This window comes from Cherax quadricarinatus, chromosome 18 (assembly GCF_038502225.1).
Source record: "Cherax quadricarinatus isolate ZL_2023a chromosome 18, ASM3850222v1, whole genome shotgun sequence".
In the NCBI taxonomy this organism is placed as follows: Eukaryota; Metazoa; Arthropoda; class Malacostraca; order Decapoda; family Parastacidae; genus Cherax; species Cherax quadricarinatus.
In genome coordinates this window covers 21,651,871-21,668,890 of record NC_091309.1, presented here as the reverse complement: position 1 = coordinate 21,668,890, position 17,020 = coordinate 21,651,871, and the positions used below count along the sequence as shown (strand labels likewise).

Genomic DNA, 17,020 nt, shown 5'->3' with positions numbered 1-17,020 from the left:
TTACAGTCCTTCTGAATGGCTTGTTACAATCCTCCTGAATGGCTTGTTACAGTCCTTCTGAATGGCTTGTTACAGTTCTTCTGAATGGCTTGTTACAGTCCTTCTGAATGGCTTGTTACAGTCCTTCTGAATGGCTTGTTACAGTCCTTCTGAATGGCTTGTTACAATCCTCCTGAATGACTTGTTACAGTCCTTCTGAATGGCTTGTTACAATCCTCCTGAATGACTTGTTACAGTCCTTCTGAATGGCTTGTTACAATCCTCCTGAATGACTTGTTACAGTCCTTCTGAATGGCTTGTTACAGTCCTTCTGAATGGCTTGTTACAGTCCTTCTGAATGACTTGTTACAATCCTCCTGAATGGCTTGTTACAGTTCTTCTGAATGGCTTGTTACAGTCCTTCTGAATGGCTTGTTACAATCCTCCTGAATGGCTTGTTACAGTCCTTCTGAATGGCTTGTTACAGTCCTTCTGAATGGCTTGTTACAATCCTGAATGGCTTGTTACAGTCCTTCTGAATGGCTTGTTACAGTCCTTCTGAATGGCTTGTTACAGTCCTTCTGAATGGCTTGTTACAGTCCTTCTGAATGGCTTGTTACAATCCTCCTGAATGGCTTGTTACAGTTCTTCTGAATGGCTTGTTACAATCCTCCTGAATGGCTTGTTACAGTCCTTCTGAATGGCTTGTTACAATCCTCCTGAATGGCTTGTTACAGTCCTTCTGAATGGCTTGTTACAGTCCTTCTGAATGGCTTGTTACAATCCTCCTGAATGGCTTGTTACAGTCCTTCTGAATGGCTTGTTACAGTCCTTCTGAATGGCTTGTTACAATCCTCCTGAATGACTTGTTACAGTCCTTCTGAATGGCTTGTTACAGTCCTTCTGAATGGCTTGTTACAGTCCTTCTGAATGGCTCCTCTACAACTCCTCAAAAGTTAGTATTTGTGCCATTATAATAATGTTGTACAATACACAGAAATAAATAAATAAAACACATGTTCAACACTTTGATATCTTTATTGATGAGACGTTTCGCCAGGTCAGTAGGCTTCTTCAGTCGAGATACAGAGGAAGCATCTCCACTCCTTGTGCCTCCTCTGTATTTCGACTGAAGAAGGCTGCTGGGCAGGCGAAACGTCTCGTTAGTCAAGAGACCAAAGTGTTGCACATGTTACTCATCCACTTGCTGCTTGCATAGCTTTAATTTTTAATGTCATCAAATGCACTCTTGCTTATTTTAAATAACAAAAAGGTACAATACCGTGACTGGAACGATACTCATATATCCCTCACATAGGAGAGAGAAACGACGACGTTTCGTTCCAACTTGGACCATTTACAAAATCACACTAACACTGTAGCGTTCATGTTGAGGTAGGTTTGCCAGGACGGGTCCTGGCCCGGGTCTTTTCCTTGTGGTGACCGGCAGTGGCTCCCGAGTGTCGGAGTTTATACAAGTGATGTATCATTTACAGCCCTGTGGCGGGGGCAGCCCTACGACAAGGGCACGGTGACTCAACTCCATTTCAGCTTTTCCTGGCACTCAGGCCGCAGCCCGAGTGGCAGAACAACTAAGGAGATTGTCTGGAGATGTGTTGAACACCTGACGTCTGAGAGAAGTCATCGAGAAGAGGAGAAAAAGAGGAAGAAAAGGGAGGATCAGGTGTGGTCACGAATGTTCTGAAGTTTAATGCATCTACAAAGCCACGACTAAGATTCATACAAGGAAAGTTGTGTATAAGGGGTACTCTCTTCTGTCGTATTAGAGATCACAGTCTTCCTATTGACTGGTCATCTGCTAAAGCAGTCTACCTACTTCTAGCTTTCACACTTACCGCCTTATTGAAGTATCCCTCACACACAACTTTCCTTATGAATCTTAGTCTTGGCTTGGTTTCTGTAGATGTCTTCTTCCTTTCTCATTACATTTTCAAATGATCCAAACTTCACAACACTGGTGGCTTGACCTAATCATTTTTTCTTCTCCTCTCCCTACCTATTCTCCTTTCCTATTTTTTTCCTTTTTACATTGTTTTCATTTCTTCTGGCTAAATGTGTTCTGTCCTTCAGTTCCCCCCTTCCCCTTGTGTTTTTAGTGCTGTCTCTTGTGAGCCATTAGCTGCCCTGCAGTGCTCCTTGTCCCTTGACCCTACATCTACTACTACGACGACTACCACTTTATTTCTACCACTATTGCTATTATTACTTTTGCCTCTCTTCACCCGTCACTCCCCTTGAAGATTGAGACACTTATGCAACATATGGGAATCTTAAACCATTTACTACATTTGTCAGACACTGCAACATCATGGGATCTTGATACAAGGAATTCTTCAACACTTGTCCAACCTTTGGACGAAGACCTACTTAAACACTAATGGATGGTTCCACTGTGACTCCGCCTCCTCCTGCGTCGACTCACCTGACTACAATATGTAATCCACTTCTACGGCCCTATGCTGTATTTTCTACCAGATTATTGGACTGAACACATCGATTCCAGGCTGAGGGACTGATTACCTCAAACTCCTTCTCTCCTTACATTTTTCTGCTTTGTATTGGGCTGATGCAGCCAATGTTTGTCGAAACGTTTCTTCAGTAAAGATTCCCATATGTTGCATAAGTGTCTTAATCTTCAACTTGTCGGTTTTAAACCATTTATCACTTCACTCCCCTTCCTATATCTTTTGCCACTAAAACTACTCCCCCTACATTCTACTACCACTACTACTGCTTCCCCTACATTCTTCTACCACTACTACTGCTTCCCCTACATTCTACTACCACTACTACTGCTTCCCCTACATTCTACTACCACTACTACTGCTTCCCCTACATTCTACTGTTACTACTCCCACTACATTCTATTACTACTACTACCCCTACATTATACTGCTACTACTCCCCCTACATTCTACTGCTACTACTCCCCCTACATTCTACTGCAACTACTCCCCCTACAATCTGCTACTACTCCCCCTGCATTTTACTACCACTACTACTATTCCCCCCTACATTCTATTACCACTACTGCTACTCCCCCTACATTCTACTACCACTACTACTCTTCCCCCTACATTTTGTTATCACTACTGCTACTCCCCCTACATTCTGTTACCTCTTCTACCACCACTACTACTACCCCTACATTCTGTTACCACTGCTACTACTCCCCCTACATTCTACTACCACTACTACTACTGCTTTCACTATCAGTATTACCACTATCAGCACTACTTTTGTCTTCCTCTCTTGGTTCCGTCCCTGTCTCCCTCGCCTGTATATACTGCCTCACTCACTCTTGTGTTAGTGTGACTAAATGATCCAAGTCGGACCGACACGTCGTCGTAAGCTTGTCCTATGTGCTGGTTATTTGTGTATTGCTTATTTTAAATAGCTGATTTTTTGTGTAATATTTTTTTTGTAATTTATATCTAACTCGAATTATTATTTTTTTTCCGTTTCTCGCAAAGCTAACCGAAGAAAAAAAAATGCCAGTTCCGAATTTTATAAGGACGATTTAGGGAAGTTTTCCTGTGAAGAAATAAATTTGGTCTTATGGTAAGGCCATAAGTGTTCCTTTAAATTTTTTTTTTTTTTGGTACACACAGAAGCGGTTGTGACTTGGTGTGATTGTTTGTCAATTGTAAGACGATCTTCTACGTGTTATCCAGAGTGATAGCTTGTCAGAGCTGCGTAGCACATTCTCTGAGTGCGTTGATCTTGTTTGTGTTGATCTGCTGAGTGCGTTGATCTTGTGTTGACAAGAGCACTCGTAGGCATCAAAGCTTGTGACGTATGTTAGTGTGATGGCTTGTCAGAGGTGCGCTAACACGGTAGCAGCGCAGTACCGCCGTACGTTGTACTCCTGCTTCAGCTTAAGAATAAGTAGCATGACGCATGACTTCATAAATTGCATTGTTCTTCTCTGTTGCGTTACAAATGTGGACTTAGGACGCGGGTGTGCATGTCGTGTGTGCTGATGAGAGTCACCAGGTACCTGCAGCAACACTGTATACCTTGTGCGAGGAAGTCCTCAGCTGTCAGGCCCAGTCAAGCTAGCTAACTTGTATTCACTTATTTGTGGTTTCAGGGGTCGATTCACAGGTCCTGGCCCCGCCTCTTCGCTGGTCGCTACTACGTCCACTCTCTCCCTGCTCCAAGAGCTTTATCGTGCCTCTTCTGAGGGTTGCTATACGTGGATATTGACATTAGCACTGAATGGACTCGTGGGTCAGAGCAAGCTATGAATGCTTACTATTCATGTTAAACCATCAAGAATTAAATAGATGCACCGGAAGCGGGCACACGCTGGAGGTGTGTTTGGGGGAGGAAGGTTGTGTGTATATATCTTTTTTTTTTCGTTTGCGGGTGTCTAGTCACGGCTCCTGACCCTCGCGTCTTATGGACACGTAAGTTCCTCCGTCTTCTAATAACATGTTCATTTTTCCACTAAAATTTACCTTGTATATAATTACTATCGCATTTGCTTTGTTTGTTTTCTAAGGTGAAGTCTAAGTTCTTTTCTTAATTCATGGTATAACTTAAATCTTTGTCTTCAAAGATTTGTTAAGTTATACCATGAATTAAGGAAAGATCCTGGACTTCACCTTACGAAACAGACGAAGCAGATGCGATAGTAATTATATACAAGGTAAATTATAGTGGAACAATTAGCATATTAGAAGACTGTCATTACTGGTTTATGGCCTCTTTAATTCTTATTACAACAATTGTTAAAAGCATGTATAAAGTTTGCCTTCACTTCCACACACACATCATTCCACTTCCCTACTATCAGGAGACCCAAAACATATGTTAATAATGGTATAAAATACCGACAAGTTGATGATTAAGACATGTGCAACAGTTATGTATCTTTATTGTTCAAACGTTTCGCCTACACAGTAGGCTTCTTCAGTCAAATACAGAGGCAGCAGGTGTAGTACTAAAATGAAGATGATGTAATGAGTCCATCAACCTTGGAGATACGAGGTGGTCAGACCCTCATGTTGAGCTCCATGGTTCAGAACGATGTAGTTCAGCTTCATGGAGGTGAACTCTACTCCAAGCTGAGGGACTGACCACCTCATATTTTCTAAGGTTGATGGACTCAAGACTACTGTGTAGGAGAACCGTTTTATCGATAAAGATACCCAACTGTTGCACGCGTGTCTTAATCATCAACTCAAAACATACTTCTTAACATCTCTCCTGTATTTAAGCTTCAAACTTCATCTTATTCCTGGTACTTTCCTTTCAATCAGTCTCTCTCTCCGACGTATTAATTTAGCAGATTATCGTGTATTTTATAATCATGTATTCTCTGGGTCTGTTATTTTGTTTAGTTCTCAGGGTTAGTTTTTTTGTCTCTCCTTATGACGCACATTACTCAGTTCTTGAACTAGTAAGGTTGGAAATCTTGAATACTACACTGGTGCTACGTATTTAAGAACAGTTCTGGTATATATTGTGTACTGAGCCCTACTGTGTTTTTTTTAACGAGATTCCTGAATGCTGATCTCTGATTTTCTCAGTCTCGTGAAGATTGCATTAGTCATGCGATTGATGTGCTCCTCCGGCGATATGTTCGGTGTGATGTTTGCTTTTAGATCCTTTTCTTAGCTCGATGTGTTTGCAGTTTTTTTTTTTTTTTTAGTCTGTACTCCGTCCCCGATCTCATCCGAATTTTATGACCTTCAGTTGTGTGTGTTTGTGTGTGTGTGTGTGTGTGTGTGTGTGTGTGTGTACTCACCTAGTTGTGGTTGCAGGGGTCGAATCATAGCTCCTGGCCCCGCCTCTTCACTGGCCGCTACTGGGTCACTCTCCCTGCACCATGAGCTTTATGTGTGTGTGTGTGTGTGTGTGTGTGTGTGTGTGTGTGTGTGTGTGTGTGTGTGTGTGTGTGTGTGTGTGTGTGTGTGTGTGCGTGCGCATCAGTAGTCAGTGTACGGAGGCGGATGTCTGGTTTAAGGTGGTGGTGCGCATGCCCAACACAACATTTTGTCTGTTGTTGTCACCCTCCCACTGACGCTGTACTCAACATACCTACCAACAGTAGCAGCAGCAACAGAGATGATGTGAGATACAACACACACCTGGTCGTCAGGACAACACTGGCGGTACACCTGAGGGCTTAATTACAGGCCGGAGAGGACCAGTACATAAATTACCTGCACGTACAACTAAACTCCGGCCATACAGAATACCAGTGAAGATAGTGAAGAAAAATAAATGGCCGAGGATAGACGGGAGGTTCCTGGTGCTGCAGGGTATAGAAAAAATGTTGATGGCAGTGTTATGAAGAAACACCTGGTAATAACTGTATGAGGAGCCAGGAGATAGAGACACTTCTGTTGACAGAATGTTCCCTGCTGATGCTAGCACTAGTTATGGATGCTGGTAGTGCCACCAAGACTGTGTAACGAGTAGGATGTGTCTTTATTATGTATGTATCTATTCATCCTACTGTATTTATGGATGTCAGGGGCTCATAAAAGCAACATCGTATAATACTTTCCCAGTAAATCAGTTCGAGAGTATATTTAATACCAACAAATTAAGATCACCGCACTTGCAAAATGTCGCATCTGAGGAGTGTTGAGTGACTGGAGGAAAGGGTGGGCAGGGCAGAGAGTGCCATAGGGGGGCCAAGAAGAGGGGGCATGGGAGTGCCAGGAGGGTGAAGGGGCGGGTTGTGCCAGGGATTTACTTTCTATACAGTAAGGCCTGGCATCAGCCCGGAGTGGGGTAGAGTGCACTGGTCAGCCGCGGAGGATGGGGGCCAGTCCGCTGCTCTGACTAGTCCGTGTTATTTATAGGAAGCATCAGTGCCCCTCAGTTACTCCTTGATAGTGTGAGGCACTGCCTCTGAGAGTGCCTGCCTTCTGCCCTCCATACTCCAACTTTTTTTTTTTTTTTGTCATGGCATTAATAAGTTAGTGAATTCTGGGAACGTTTTCTGACCGACCAGAGCTCGGCTAGTGGATCAGTGAAACGTTGTTAACCTTTGAAAACCTGTTCAATAATCTTGCTACCGTTGTTACTGCTGCTGCTATTACAGCAGCTTCCACTGTATCGCGGCTGCTGTTTCGTTTCTGTTGTGCTAATACGGCTGTTCCTAGAACTGTTACTGCTTTTACTAATCCTGCTGCTGCCACTGGCTACTACTACTACGACTACTACTACTACTACCATTACTACTACTACTGTTACTTGCGCTAAATAACCCACACCAGTTTAGCTCTTGTTATATAGGAATTAATTACTACTGTTACTACTACTACTGTTGCAGCTGCTACTGCTGCTGCTGTAGTTGCTGCAGTACTACACTAGGATAGTCATTGCCGGCGCCTGTGATCGTGAGTCTGGCACCGGTCAAGAAAACCCAAGTGTTTGTTTATCTTTGAGGCCTTAACTCCAGCTCATCAGAGAGATCATTTCTCTTTTATCCAGTTGGAACAAATAAAACTAACCCCACCTGTGAGAATAACTCTCAGTAGTGGCTTTAACCCAGCTAGGAGGATTACTTTGTAGTGGTAATCAAGCTGGGAGAGGAACTTTTTTTATTTTTTAGTAGTGCTAGATTTAATAGTGACCGGGAGAATGATATCTCTTGGTGCTAGCTGTAATTCTTCTAGGAGAATGACACCTCTTATTGCAAGCTTAAATCAAGTTGGGAGTATGGCACCTTTTAGTGTCGGTTTTAATTCAGTTGGGAGAGTGACAGCTCAGGTGTAGATGAGTTTCTTCAAGAATTATCAGGTAAGCCGTGTTGTGATGGCTAAGTGGGCATACAAGTAGCACCTCCTGGTTGATACGCAAATCTGAGAGGACAGTGTAGCCTCGGGTCGGGATGCCAGAACAGAGCTACCCTTGAGATTGGTTACAGGTATGTCACATATAACTGAGAGATGAACTCTGGGAACGGCTCGAGTTAAGATAATAAATGTAAATAAATGTTTGACCTCTTTCCTCGTACGGTGCTGTTGTTGTAATGTTTATGGGGAATGGGAGGCAGTTACGTCCTGTTCGAGGAAGGGAAGGGTAGGTTTTGATTTCTTAGATCAAGAGCCCTTCACAAGCATCAAGTTAGACTGGGTTACTCGGTGGACGTTAAATAAATGCGTATAAGTGCGTATATATGACCGTAGTTTGGAATTATCCGAGCTTGACAGTTACTATGGATTACGGTATCGGGCATTGACGTGTAGGAGACAAGTAGTGGCCCGTAGGTGATGGGTAGGGCACATAGGTGATGGTGATGGGTATGGCACTTACGAGACTAGTATTGACACGAATTGGAAGAGTTTCAGCATTCTAGAGAGAGGTATGGACACTTAGGGGCTGGGTATTTATTGACACTTTTAAGACTTACATTGACACTTCTGAAATTTATATTAACATATTGATATTGACACTTAGACAGGTATGACTTTGCTTAGGATTGTTATACTTCATAGTTGTTTTCATGATTCATGCGACACAGCACTGTTGAGCAAGTGTGTTACAGCACACATACATAACACTGCTCTATGTATATTATTACACTTAAGTTTTTCTGTGATATGTGGAACAGAGGATTATTTAAAATAAATGTTTTAATAGTGACAACAGGTGTAAGACGTTATGGTTGGTGCTTCGTGTGTGTTTTGTGCACCAAGTGTTAGTACGTTATGTATTCCAGTGGATTAATACAGTGTGATTAGTGTGCAACATTGTACCTTCTCTGGTACCTCCGTGTTGGAGTGTGTGAACTATCAGTGTGGAACTGACAACCCATTGTGGTTTGTATGGGTAAATGGTGCCATGTTGACGACCCAGAGTGGTGTATGTGGGGAAGTAATGCTATGTTGACGACCCAGTGTAGTGTATGTGTAGTGAAGCCAAGCTGACGAACCAGTTCCTCCATCATTTTTGCGTGCATGTGACAGCTGCGGCTTCGAATTGCAGCTCCTGGCCTCGCTTCGGACAGCTTCTGGTCATAGCTGTAGACCACAGCTACACCGCCAGCGAGAAAAGTGGACTGATTCTGGCCTCGACTTGCGGCAGCGCCGAGAGACGGTGGCCAAGGAGTGAGTTCCCAGGCGACTGTCCATGTTGTGTATCCTAGGCGAGGAGGAGGATGAATGTGTGAGTGGGTTACGTAATGCAGAAGTGGTTTAAGAGTCGAGGAGGCGGCGAGGGTGGCAGTGGTAGCGGAGGACCCATGGGTCTCGGCAACTCTGCTAAGGGACGCGCGTCCCTGCGCGACACCCAGACGGCCCTAGCCGCTGCCCTCGAGACACTCACACTCAAGGACAATGCCATCAAGCGCCTGGAGGAGGAGCTGCGCGAGAAGGAGGCCACCATAGCCGCCCTCAACACTCAGCTTGATAAACTGCGGTCGGTGTTGCCGCCGCTGACCGGCCAGCGACCGCACTCCCTACACGGACGGATATCCCTCCGTTCCCTCACTTGCCGCAACAACAACAGTGAGCACCACAACCGCAATAGCCTCCAGAATGACCGCTACTACCCGCCGCCCTCCTCCAACGCCAGCCTCATCGAGGGCGTGAGCGAGGGCGCCGAGGCCAGAGTGAAGAGGACAGCTATCTCGGCCGAGCCTGCTGCTCAGGGCTTCGACGAGGGCTACGACCCTGATTACGCCCCTGTGGTCGTCCCAAAGAGTCAGAAGTAAGTGTTTATACTTTTGGTCTCTGCCTGCTTCCTTGATGCTCCGTGAAGGGATCTTGATCCGGGAAACTGGAGCTATTTTTCCTTTCCTAGACTCAAACCTGTTAAACTCACAACCTCTCCTATTGCATGGACGTCGTGTCCCTTACGTGTTTAGCTCTTCCTCGTGAATATTATAATAATGTACCAGCTTCCTTAATGTCTGTGCTTCTCCCTTGTCTGTTCTTCCCTTGTCTGTGCTCTTCCCTTGTCTGTTCTTCCCTTGTCTGTGCTCCCCCCTTGTCTGTGGTAGTAGTGGAGGTAGAAGGTAGCAGTAGGGAAGGTAGTATGGTGGAGGAGAAGCTAGTCAAATACTGAGAAAGAGGAGCACTGTAAGGGAGCTAGGTGCCCACAAGGGAGCTAGGTGCCCACAAGGGAGCTAGGTGCCCACAGGGGAGCTAGGTGCCCACAAGGGAACTAGGTGCCCACAGAGGGTAAGAGCAAGAACACAGAGGGGGGGGGGAATAAAAAAATAAAAGAACAGATACCCAAGGCAGAAGAGAGACAACCCAAAGGAGAAAAAGGAAAGAGGAAAGGGGAAGAGGGAGAAGAAGAAAAAGAAAAAGGAATCAGGTTAAGTCACGGGTGTTCTGAAATTTGTCTTCTCCGTTTCCCGCAAGCTATGCACAGTGGCATGTACATTCACTACTTTTCTTATCATGCTTCCTCTGTCAAGAAAAGTGTTCTTATCTCCCTCTTTCTCCGTGCTCTCCGCATTTGTGATCCTCGGTTCCTTCAATCAGAAATTTCCACTCTTCATAATTCGTTTTCCCGTCATGGCTACCCTTCCCATTTCATAGACTCTGCTGTCTCACGTGCTAAACGTAATTTCTTCTCTCCCAAATTCTCTACTCTTGGGAACTCTTCTGTCCTCTGCTTTCCCTACATTTCCGGTCTTTCTAATCTCAACAACTCTCTCCGTTCCTTAGACATCAGACTTGCTTTCCGCCAGACTAACACTCTTCGCATTAATCTCGTTCATACCTCTCCTCCCTCTATAGATACTCCTGGTGTCTGCTCTATTTCTTGTTCCTCCTGTCCTCTTCAGTACCTTGGAGAAACTGGCCGATCTCTTTCTGACAGACTTAGGGAGCACAAAAGCAGTGTTAGGCTTGCCGACACTAACAATGTTCTTTTCTGTCACGTCAGAGATCACAGCCATCCTATTGACTTGTCTTCTGCTAAAACTGCCTTTCCTACTTCCAACTTTAACAGTCGCCGTCTGGTTGAATCCTCCCTAATACACAACTTTCCTTGTATGTATCTTAGTCCTGACTTCGTCTCTGTAGATACCTTCCTTTCCCACTATATTGTAAAATGCTTCAAGCTTCAGAACACCCGTGACTTAACCTGATTCCTTTTTCTTTTTCTTCTTCTCCCTCTTCCCCTTTCCTCTTTCCTTTTTCTCCTTTGAGTTGTCTTTCTTCTGCCTTGGGAATTTGTTCCTTCATTGTTTATTTTTTATTTTTACCCCCCCCCCGTCTGTGTTCTTGCTCTTACCCTCTGTGGGCACTTAGCTCCCTTGCAGTGCTCCTCTTTCTTAGTATCTGGCTAGCTCCTCCTCAACCATACTACCTTCCCCACTACTACCTTCTACCTCCACTACTACCACTACCACCTCCTGCCTATATATACTCCCTCCTTCTCTCCTTTTCGTTAGTGTGACTTTGCAAATGGTCCAAGTCGGACCGAAACGTTGTCGTAAGCTCCTCTCGTCTGTGTGAGGGTTATTTGTCCGTCATTGTGTCTAGCTATACTGAACTCCTTTTATCCACATATTCAAATGTCTCCCTCTTTCTCCCTTACTCTCTACATACTTGGTATTTTAATAAGACAAAATATGCTGCCTATGACACGTTACTGAGAAGACGTTTCGCCCACCATGGATGTTATCGTGTTCTTTGCGGACGACACGTCTTCTCAGTAAAATGGCATGGTTTCTATCGTTAAGGTAGTTGTTCACAAGTGTATAGTACAGTGTTTATGGAAACATACAAAGATCCAGGGTTAATAATACCATAGAAAGATCCGGGGTTAATAATAAATATACAAAGATCCGGGGTTAATAATAACATAGAAAAATCCGGGGGTTAATGTTAAATATGCAAGGATCCGGGGTTAATAATAAACATAGAAAGATCCGGGGTTAACAATAACATAGAAAGATTCGGGATTAATAACATCATCATCCAGCTTGTATCTTACTGTTCCACCTCCACTATACAACTACCATAGCCAAGTGGTCAGATATGCGGCTCTCATCTCCCAGCTCCGAGAGGGAGTCAGTTCTCCTTGTGACGTGGTGCTAGTTCTCCTTGTGACGTGGTGCTATTAGCACCACGTCACAAGGGACACTAAAGAGGTTGATTTAGTGCACCGTATGAGAGTATTTATGCCTCGTATGACATATGAAGTTATTTCCTAGCAGAGATATATATTTTTTTACCAGTATCGGCTGGCACCGAGTCGGTTAGGCTAGCTAGCTAGCAACCACGAGGTATGGTCTGGGACCTGGTCAATCAGGCTAGCTAGCTAGGAACCACAAAGTCTGGTCTGGGACTGGGTCGATCAAGCTAGCAAGCAACCAGGAGACCTGGTCTGGCACCGGGTCGCGGGGGCGGTAACCTGTCCCCACACACTAAGTTAAAAGACACAAATGCAATTATACACAAGTTCTCCTGGCGACGTTTCGCCCACACAGTGCTCTTTATCCACTCACAACCTGATAAGAGGCTTTTATATAACAGAATTTGTGTTTACAGACGTGTGGATGTCCTGGATTATTTACTTTCACGTTCCATCTTTTACAGCTTAAAATAATTACGTATAACCATTGGGAGAGATTGTCTTAAGTTGTATTTAATACACAGGTCAGTGGCTCTCAAGGGCGGACCTACGCTTGTTACTGTTCTCCTGTTCTTCATGCTGTTCACTTGTGATTGTTATCCCGTTCTTCATGCTGTTCACTTGTGATTGTTATCCCGTTCTTCATGCTGTTCACTTGTGATTGTTATCCCGTTCTTCATGCTGTTCACTTGTGATTGTTATCCCGTTCTTCATGCTGTTCACTTGTGATTGTTATCCCGTTCTTCATGCTGTTCACTTGTGATTGTTATCCCGTTCTTCATGCTGTTCACTTGTGATTGTTATCCCGTTCTTCATGCTGTTCACTTGTGATTGTTATCCCGTTCTTCATGCTGTTCACTTGTGATTGTTATCCCGTTCTTCATGCTGTTCACTTGTGATTGTTATCCCGTTCTTCATGCTGTTCACTTGTGATTGTTATCCCGTTCTTCATGCTGTTCACTTGTGATTGTTATCCCGTTCTTCATGCTGTTCACTTGTGATTGTTATCCCATTCTTCATGCTGTTCACTTGTGATTGTTATCCCGTTCTTCATGCTGTTCACTTGTGATTGTTATCCCGTTCTTCATGCTGTTCACTTGTGATTGTTATCCCGTTCTTCATGCTGTTCACTTGTGATTGTTATCCTGTTCTTCATGCTGTTCACTTGTGATTGTTATCCCGTTCTTCATGCTGTTCACTTGTGATTGTTATCCCGTTCTTCATGCTGTTCACTTGTGATTGTTATCCCGTTCTTCATGCTGTTCACTTGTGATTGTTATCCCGTTCTTCATGCTGTTCACTTGTGATTGTTATCCCGTTCTTCATGCTGTTCACTTGTGATTGTTATCCCGTTCTTCATGCTGTTCACTTGTGATTGTTATCCCGTTCTTCATGCTGTTCACTTGTGATTGTTATCCCGTTCTTCGTGCTGTTCACTTGTGATTGTTATCCCGTTCTTCATGCTGTTCACTTTGATTGTTATCCCGTTCTTCATGCTGTTCACTTGTGATTGTTATCCTGTTCTTCATGCTGTTCACTTGTGATTGTTATCCTGTTCGTCATGCTGTTCACTTGATTGTTATCCCGTTCTTCATGCTGTTCACTTGTGATTGTTATCCCGTTCTTCATGCTGTTCACTTTGATTGTTATCCCGTTCTTCATGCTGTTCACTTGTGATTGTTATCCCGTTCTTCATGCTGTTCACTTGTGATTGTTATCCCGTTCTTCATGCTGTTCACTTGTGATTGTTATCCCGTTCTTCATGCTGTTCACTTGTGATTGTTATCCCGTTCTTCATGCTGTTCACTTGTGATTGTTATCCCGTTCTTCATGCTGTTCACTTGTGATTGTTATCCCGTTCTTCGTGCTGTTCACTTGTGATTGTTATCCCGTTCTTCATGCTGTTCACTTTGATTGTTATCCCGTTCTTCATGCTGTTCACTTGTGATTGTTATCCTGTTCTTCATGCTGTTCACTTGTGATTGTTATCCTGTTCGTCATGCTGTTCACTTGATTGTTATCCCGTTCTTCATGCTGTTCACTTGTGATTGTTATCCCGTTCTTCATGCTGTTCACTTGTGATTGTTATCCTGTTCTTCATGCTGTTCACTTGTGATTGTTATCCCGTTCTTCATGATGTTCACTTGCGATTGTTATCCCGTTCTTCATGCTGTTCACTTGTGATTGTTATCCCGTTCTTCATGCTGTTCACTTGTGATTGTTATCCTGTTCTTCATGCTGTTCACTTGTGATTGTTATCCTGTTCTTCATGCTGTTCACTTGTGATTGTTATCCCGTTCTTCATGCTGTTCACTTGCGATTGTTATCCCGTTCTTCATGCTGTTCACTTGTGATTGTTATCCCGTTCTTCATGCTGTTCACTTGTGATTGTTATCCCGTTCTTCATGCTGTTCACTTGTGATTGTTATCCTGTTCTTCATGCTGTTCACTTGTGATTGTTATCCTGTTCTTCATGCTGTTCACTTGTGATTGTTATCCCGTTCTTCATGCTGTTCACTTGCGATTGTTATCCCGTTCTTCATGCTGTTCACTTGTGATTGTTATCCCGTTCTTCATGCTGTTCACTTGTGATTGTTATCCTGTTCTTCATGCTGTTCACTTGTGATTGTTATCCCGTTCTTCATGCTGTTCACTTGCGATTGTTATCCCGTTCTTCATGCTGTTCACTTGTGATTGTTATCCTGTTCTTCATGCTGTTCACTTGTGATTGTTATCCTGTTCTTCATGCTGTTCACTTGTGATTGTTATCCCGTTCTTCATGCTGTTCACTTGCGATTGTTATCTCGTTCTTCATGCTGTTCACTTGTGATTGTTATCCCGTTCTTCATGCTGTTCACTTGTGATTGTTATCCTGTTCTTCATGCTGTTCACTTGTGATTGTTATCCCGTTCTTCATGCTGTTCACTTGTGATTGTTATCCCGTTCTTCATGCTGTTCACTTGTGATTGTTATCCCGTTCTTCATGCTGTTCACTTGTGATTGTTATCCTGTTCTTCATGCTGTTCACTTGCGATTGTTATCCTGTTCTTCATGCTGTTCACTTGCGATTGTTATCCTGTTCATGCTGTTCACTTGTGATTGTTATTCTGTTCTTCATGCTGTTCACTTGTTGTGGGTGTTACTCTGTTCTTCATGCTGTTCACTTGTTGTGGGTGTTACTCTGTTCTTCATGCTGTTCACTTGTGGCTGTTAGCCTGTTCTTCATGCTGTTCATTTGTTGTGGGTGTTACTCTGTTCTTCATGCTGTTCACTTGTTGTGGGTGTTACTCTGTTCTTCATGCTGTTCACTTGTTGTGGGTGTTACTCTGTTCTTCATGCTGTTCACTTGTTGTGGGTGTTACTCTGTTCTTCATGCTGTTCACTTGTGGGTGTTACTCTGTTCTTCATGCTGCTCACTTGTTGTGGATGTTACCCTGTTTTTCTTGCTGTTCACTTGTGGTTATCCTGTTCTTCATGCTGTTCACTTGTGGTTATCCTGTTCTTCATGCTGTTCACTTGTTGTGGGTGTTACTCTGTTCTTAATGCTGTTCACTTGTTGTGGGTGTTACTCTGTTCTTCATGCTGTTCACTTGTTGTGGGTGTTACTCTGTTCTTCATGCTGTTCACTTGTTGTGGGTGTTACTCTGTTCTTCATGCTGTTCACTTGTTGTGGGTGTTACTCTGTTCTTCATGCTGTTCACTTGTGGGCATTACCATGTTCTTCAGGCTGTGATTTTTACCCTGTTCTTCAGGCTGTTCACTTGGTGTGGTTGTTAGCCTGTTATTCATGCTGCTCACTTGCTCACTGTTCTTCTGCTCGTTCGCTTACAGTAATGATTGCTGTTGTTCATACTGTTAACTTAATCTTGTGACTCTCCTGGCTGTCAGACCGGAATTCAGGTATCAACCTCAGTCCACCGGTGACTTATTTATCGCCACCTGTTTATCTAATCCCTTCTGAAAATTCTTGGAAAATCACTTTCTTAGGAGGGTGGGATATTTTCTGTTTACCTCTCAGCTGCGGGAGGCAGAACACCCATGTAAACAAGAGAGAATCTAGAGAGAGAATGCTAGAGAGCAGTTTAGAGGAGGAGCTCCCCTGAGTGAGGAATGGTAAGGCTGTGGGGTTTGACAGGTCGTGTGACATTTGGAGTGTTACACCTGTCTTAAGTTACCTGACAGGAAGGAAACAACGAGTGATGGTCCGTGAAGAGGTATTATAATGGGTGGATGTGATGAGTGGGGTTCAACAAGGATCAGTCGTAGGGCCGGTGCTGTTTCTTGTTTACGTAAATGACATGACAGAAGGAATAGTCAGAGGTATTTTTAAAGAGTGCTTCACCTGTAGATAGGAATACTTCACCCAGAGAGAGAGAGAGAGAGAGAGAGAGAGTCATTTGTTAGTGTAAGTGTATTTTTTCTTTTTTATTTTTTTTGAAAGGGGATCAGGTATTTTGGTATTGACACATTTCTCTCCCTAATAGATACATCATTTCAATCCCGGTAACCCGGTATTTATATTTAGTAATTATACATAGCCATATATTCAGTATTAGAATTACTTAAAGAGTGTTAGCTAGGTGAGAGGAAGAGGTGGAATTAGTTGGTTTAGTAAGGGTGAAGAGGTTGGCTAATTTTCCCTTGGGTAAGAGAAAGTGGTTAAGTACTTCAATTAAATGGTCGTCAGTGGACGAAGTCTTGAAATACCCTTTCCCCTCCCCGTATGACAAGCTTTGTCAACCCGTATGACAAGCTTTGTAGCCTTGTATGACAAGCTTTGTTACCTTGTATGACAAACTTTGTAACCTTGTATGACAAACTTTGTTACCTTGTATGACAAACTTTGTTACCTTGTATGACAAACTTTGTAACCTTGTATGACAAACTTTGTAACCTTGTATGACAAACTTTGTTACCTTGTATGACAAACTTTGTTACCTTGTATGACAAACTTTGTAAC

The 17,020-nt window shown here is 43.5% G+C and overlaps 1 protein-coding gene across 3 annotated transcripts in view; it reads left to right on the top strand.

Annotated features, from left to right (window-relative positions):
• Window positions 1–17,020, top strand: part of for (cGMP-dependent protein kinase for) — a 1,322,775-nt gene that overhangs the window by 507,146 nt on the left and 798,609 nt on the right. For 2 of the 3 annotated variants that reach the window (XM_053777365.2, XM_070086330.1), the window contains exon 2: window positions 8,608–9,675. The exons of the other annotated variant lie outside the window; for it this stretch is intronic. In XM_053777365.2, coding sequence (XP_053633340.2) covers window positions 9,149–9,675 — 527 coding nt within the window. In that variant the 5' untranslated portion in view covers window positions 8,608–9,148. The remainder of the gene's footprint in view (window positions 1–8,607; window positions 9,676–17,020) is intronic. 3 annotated transcript variants of the gene reach the window in all.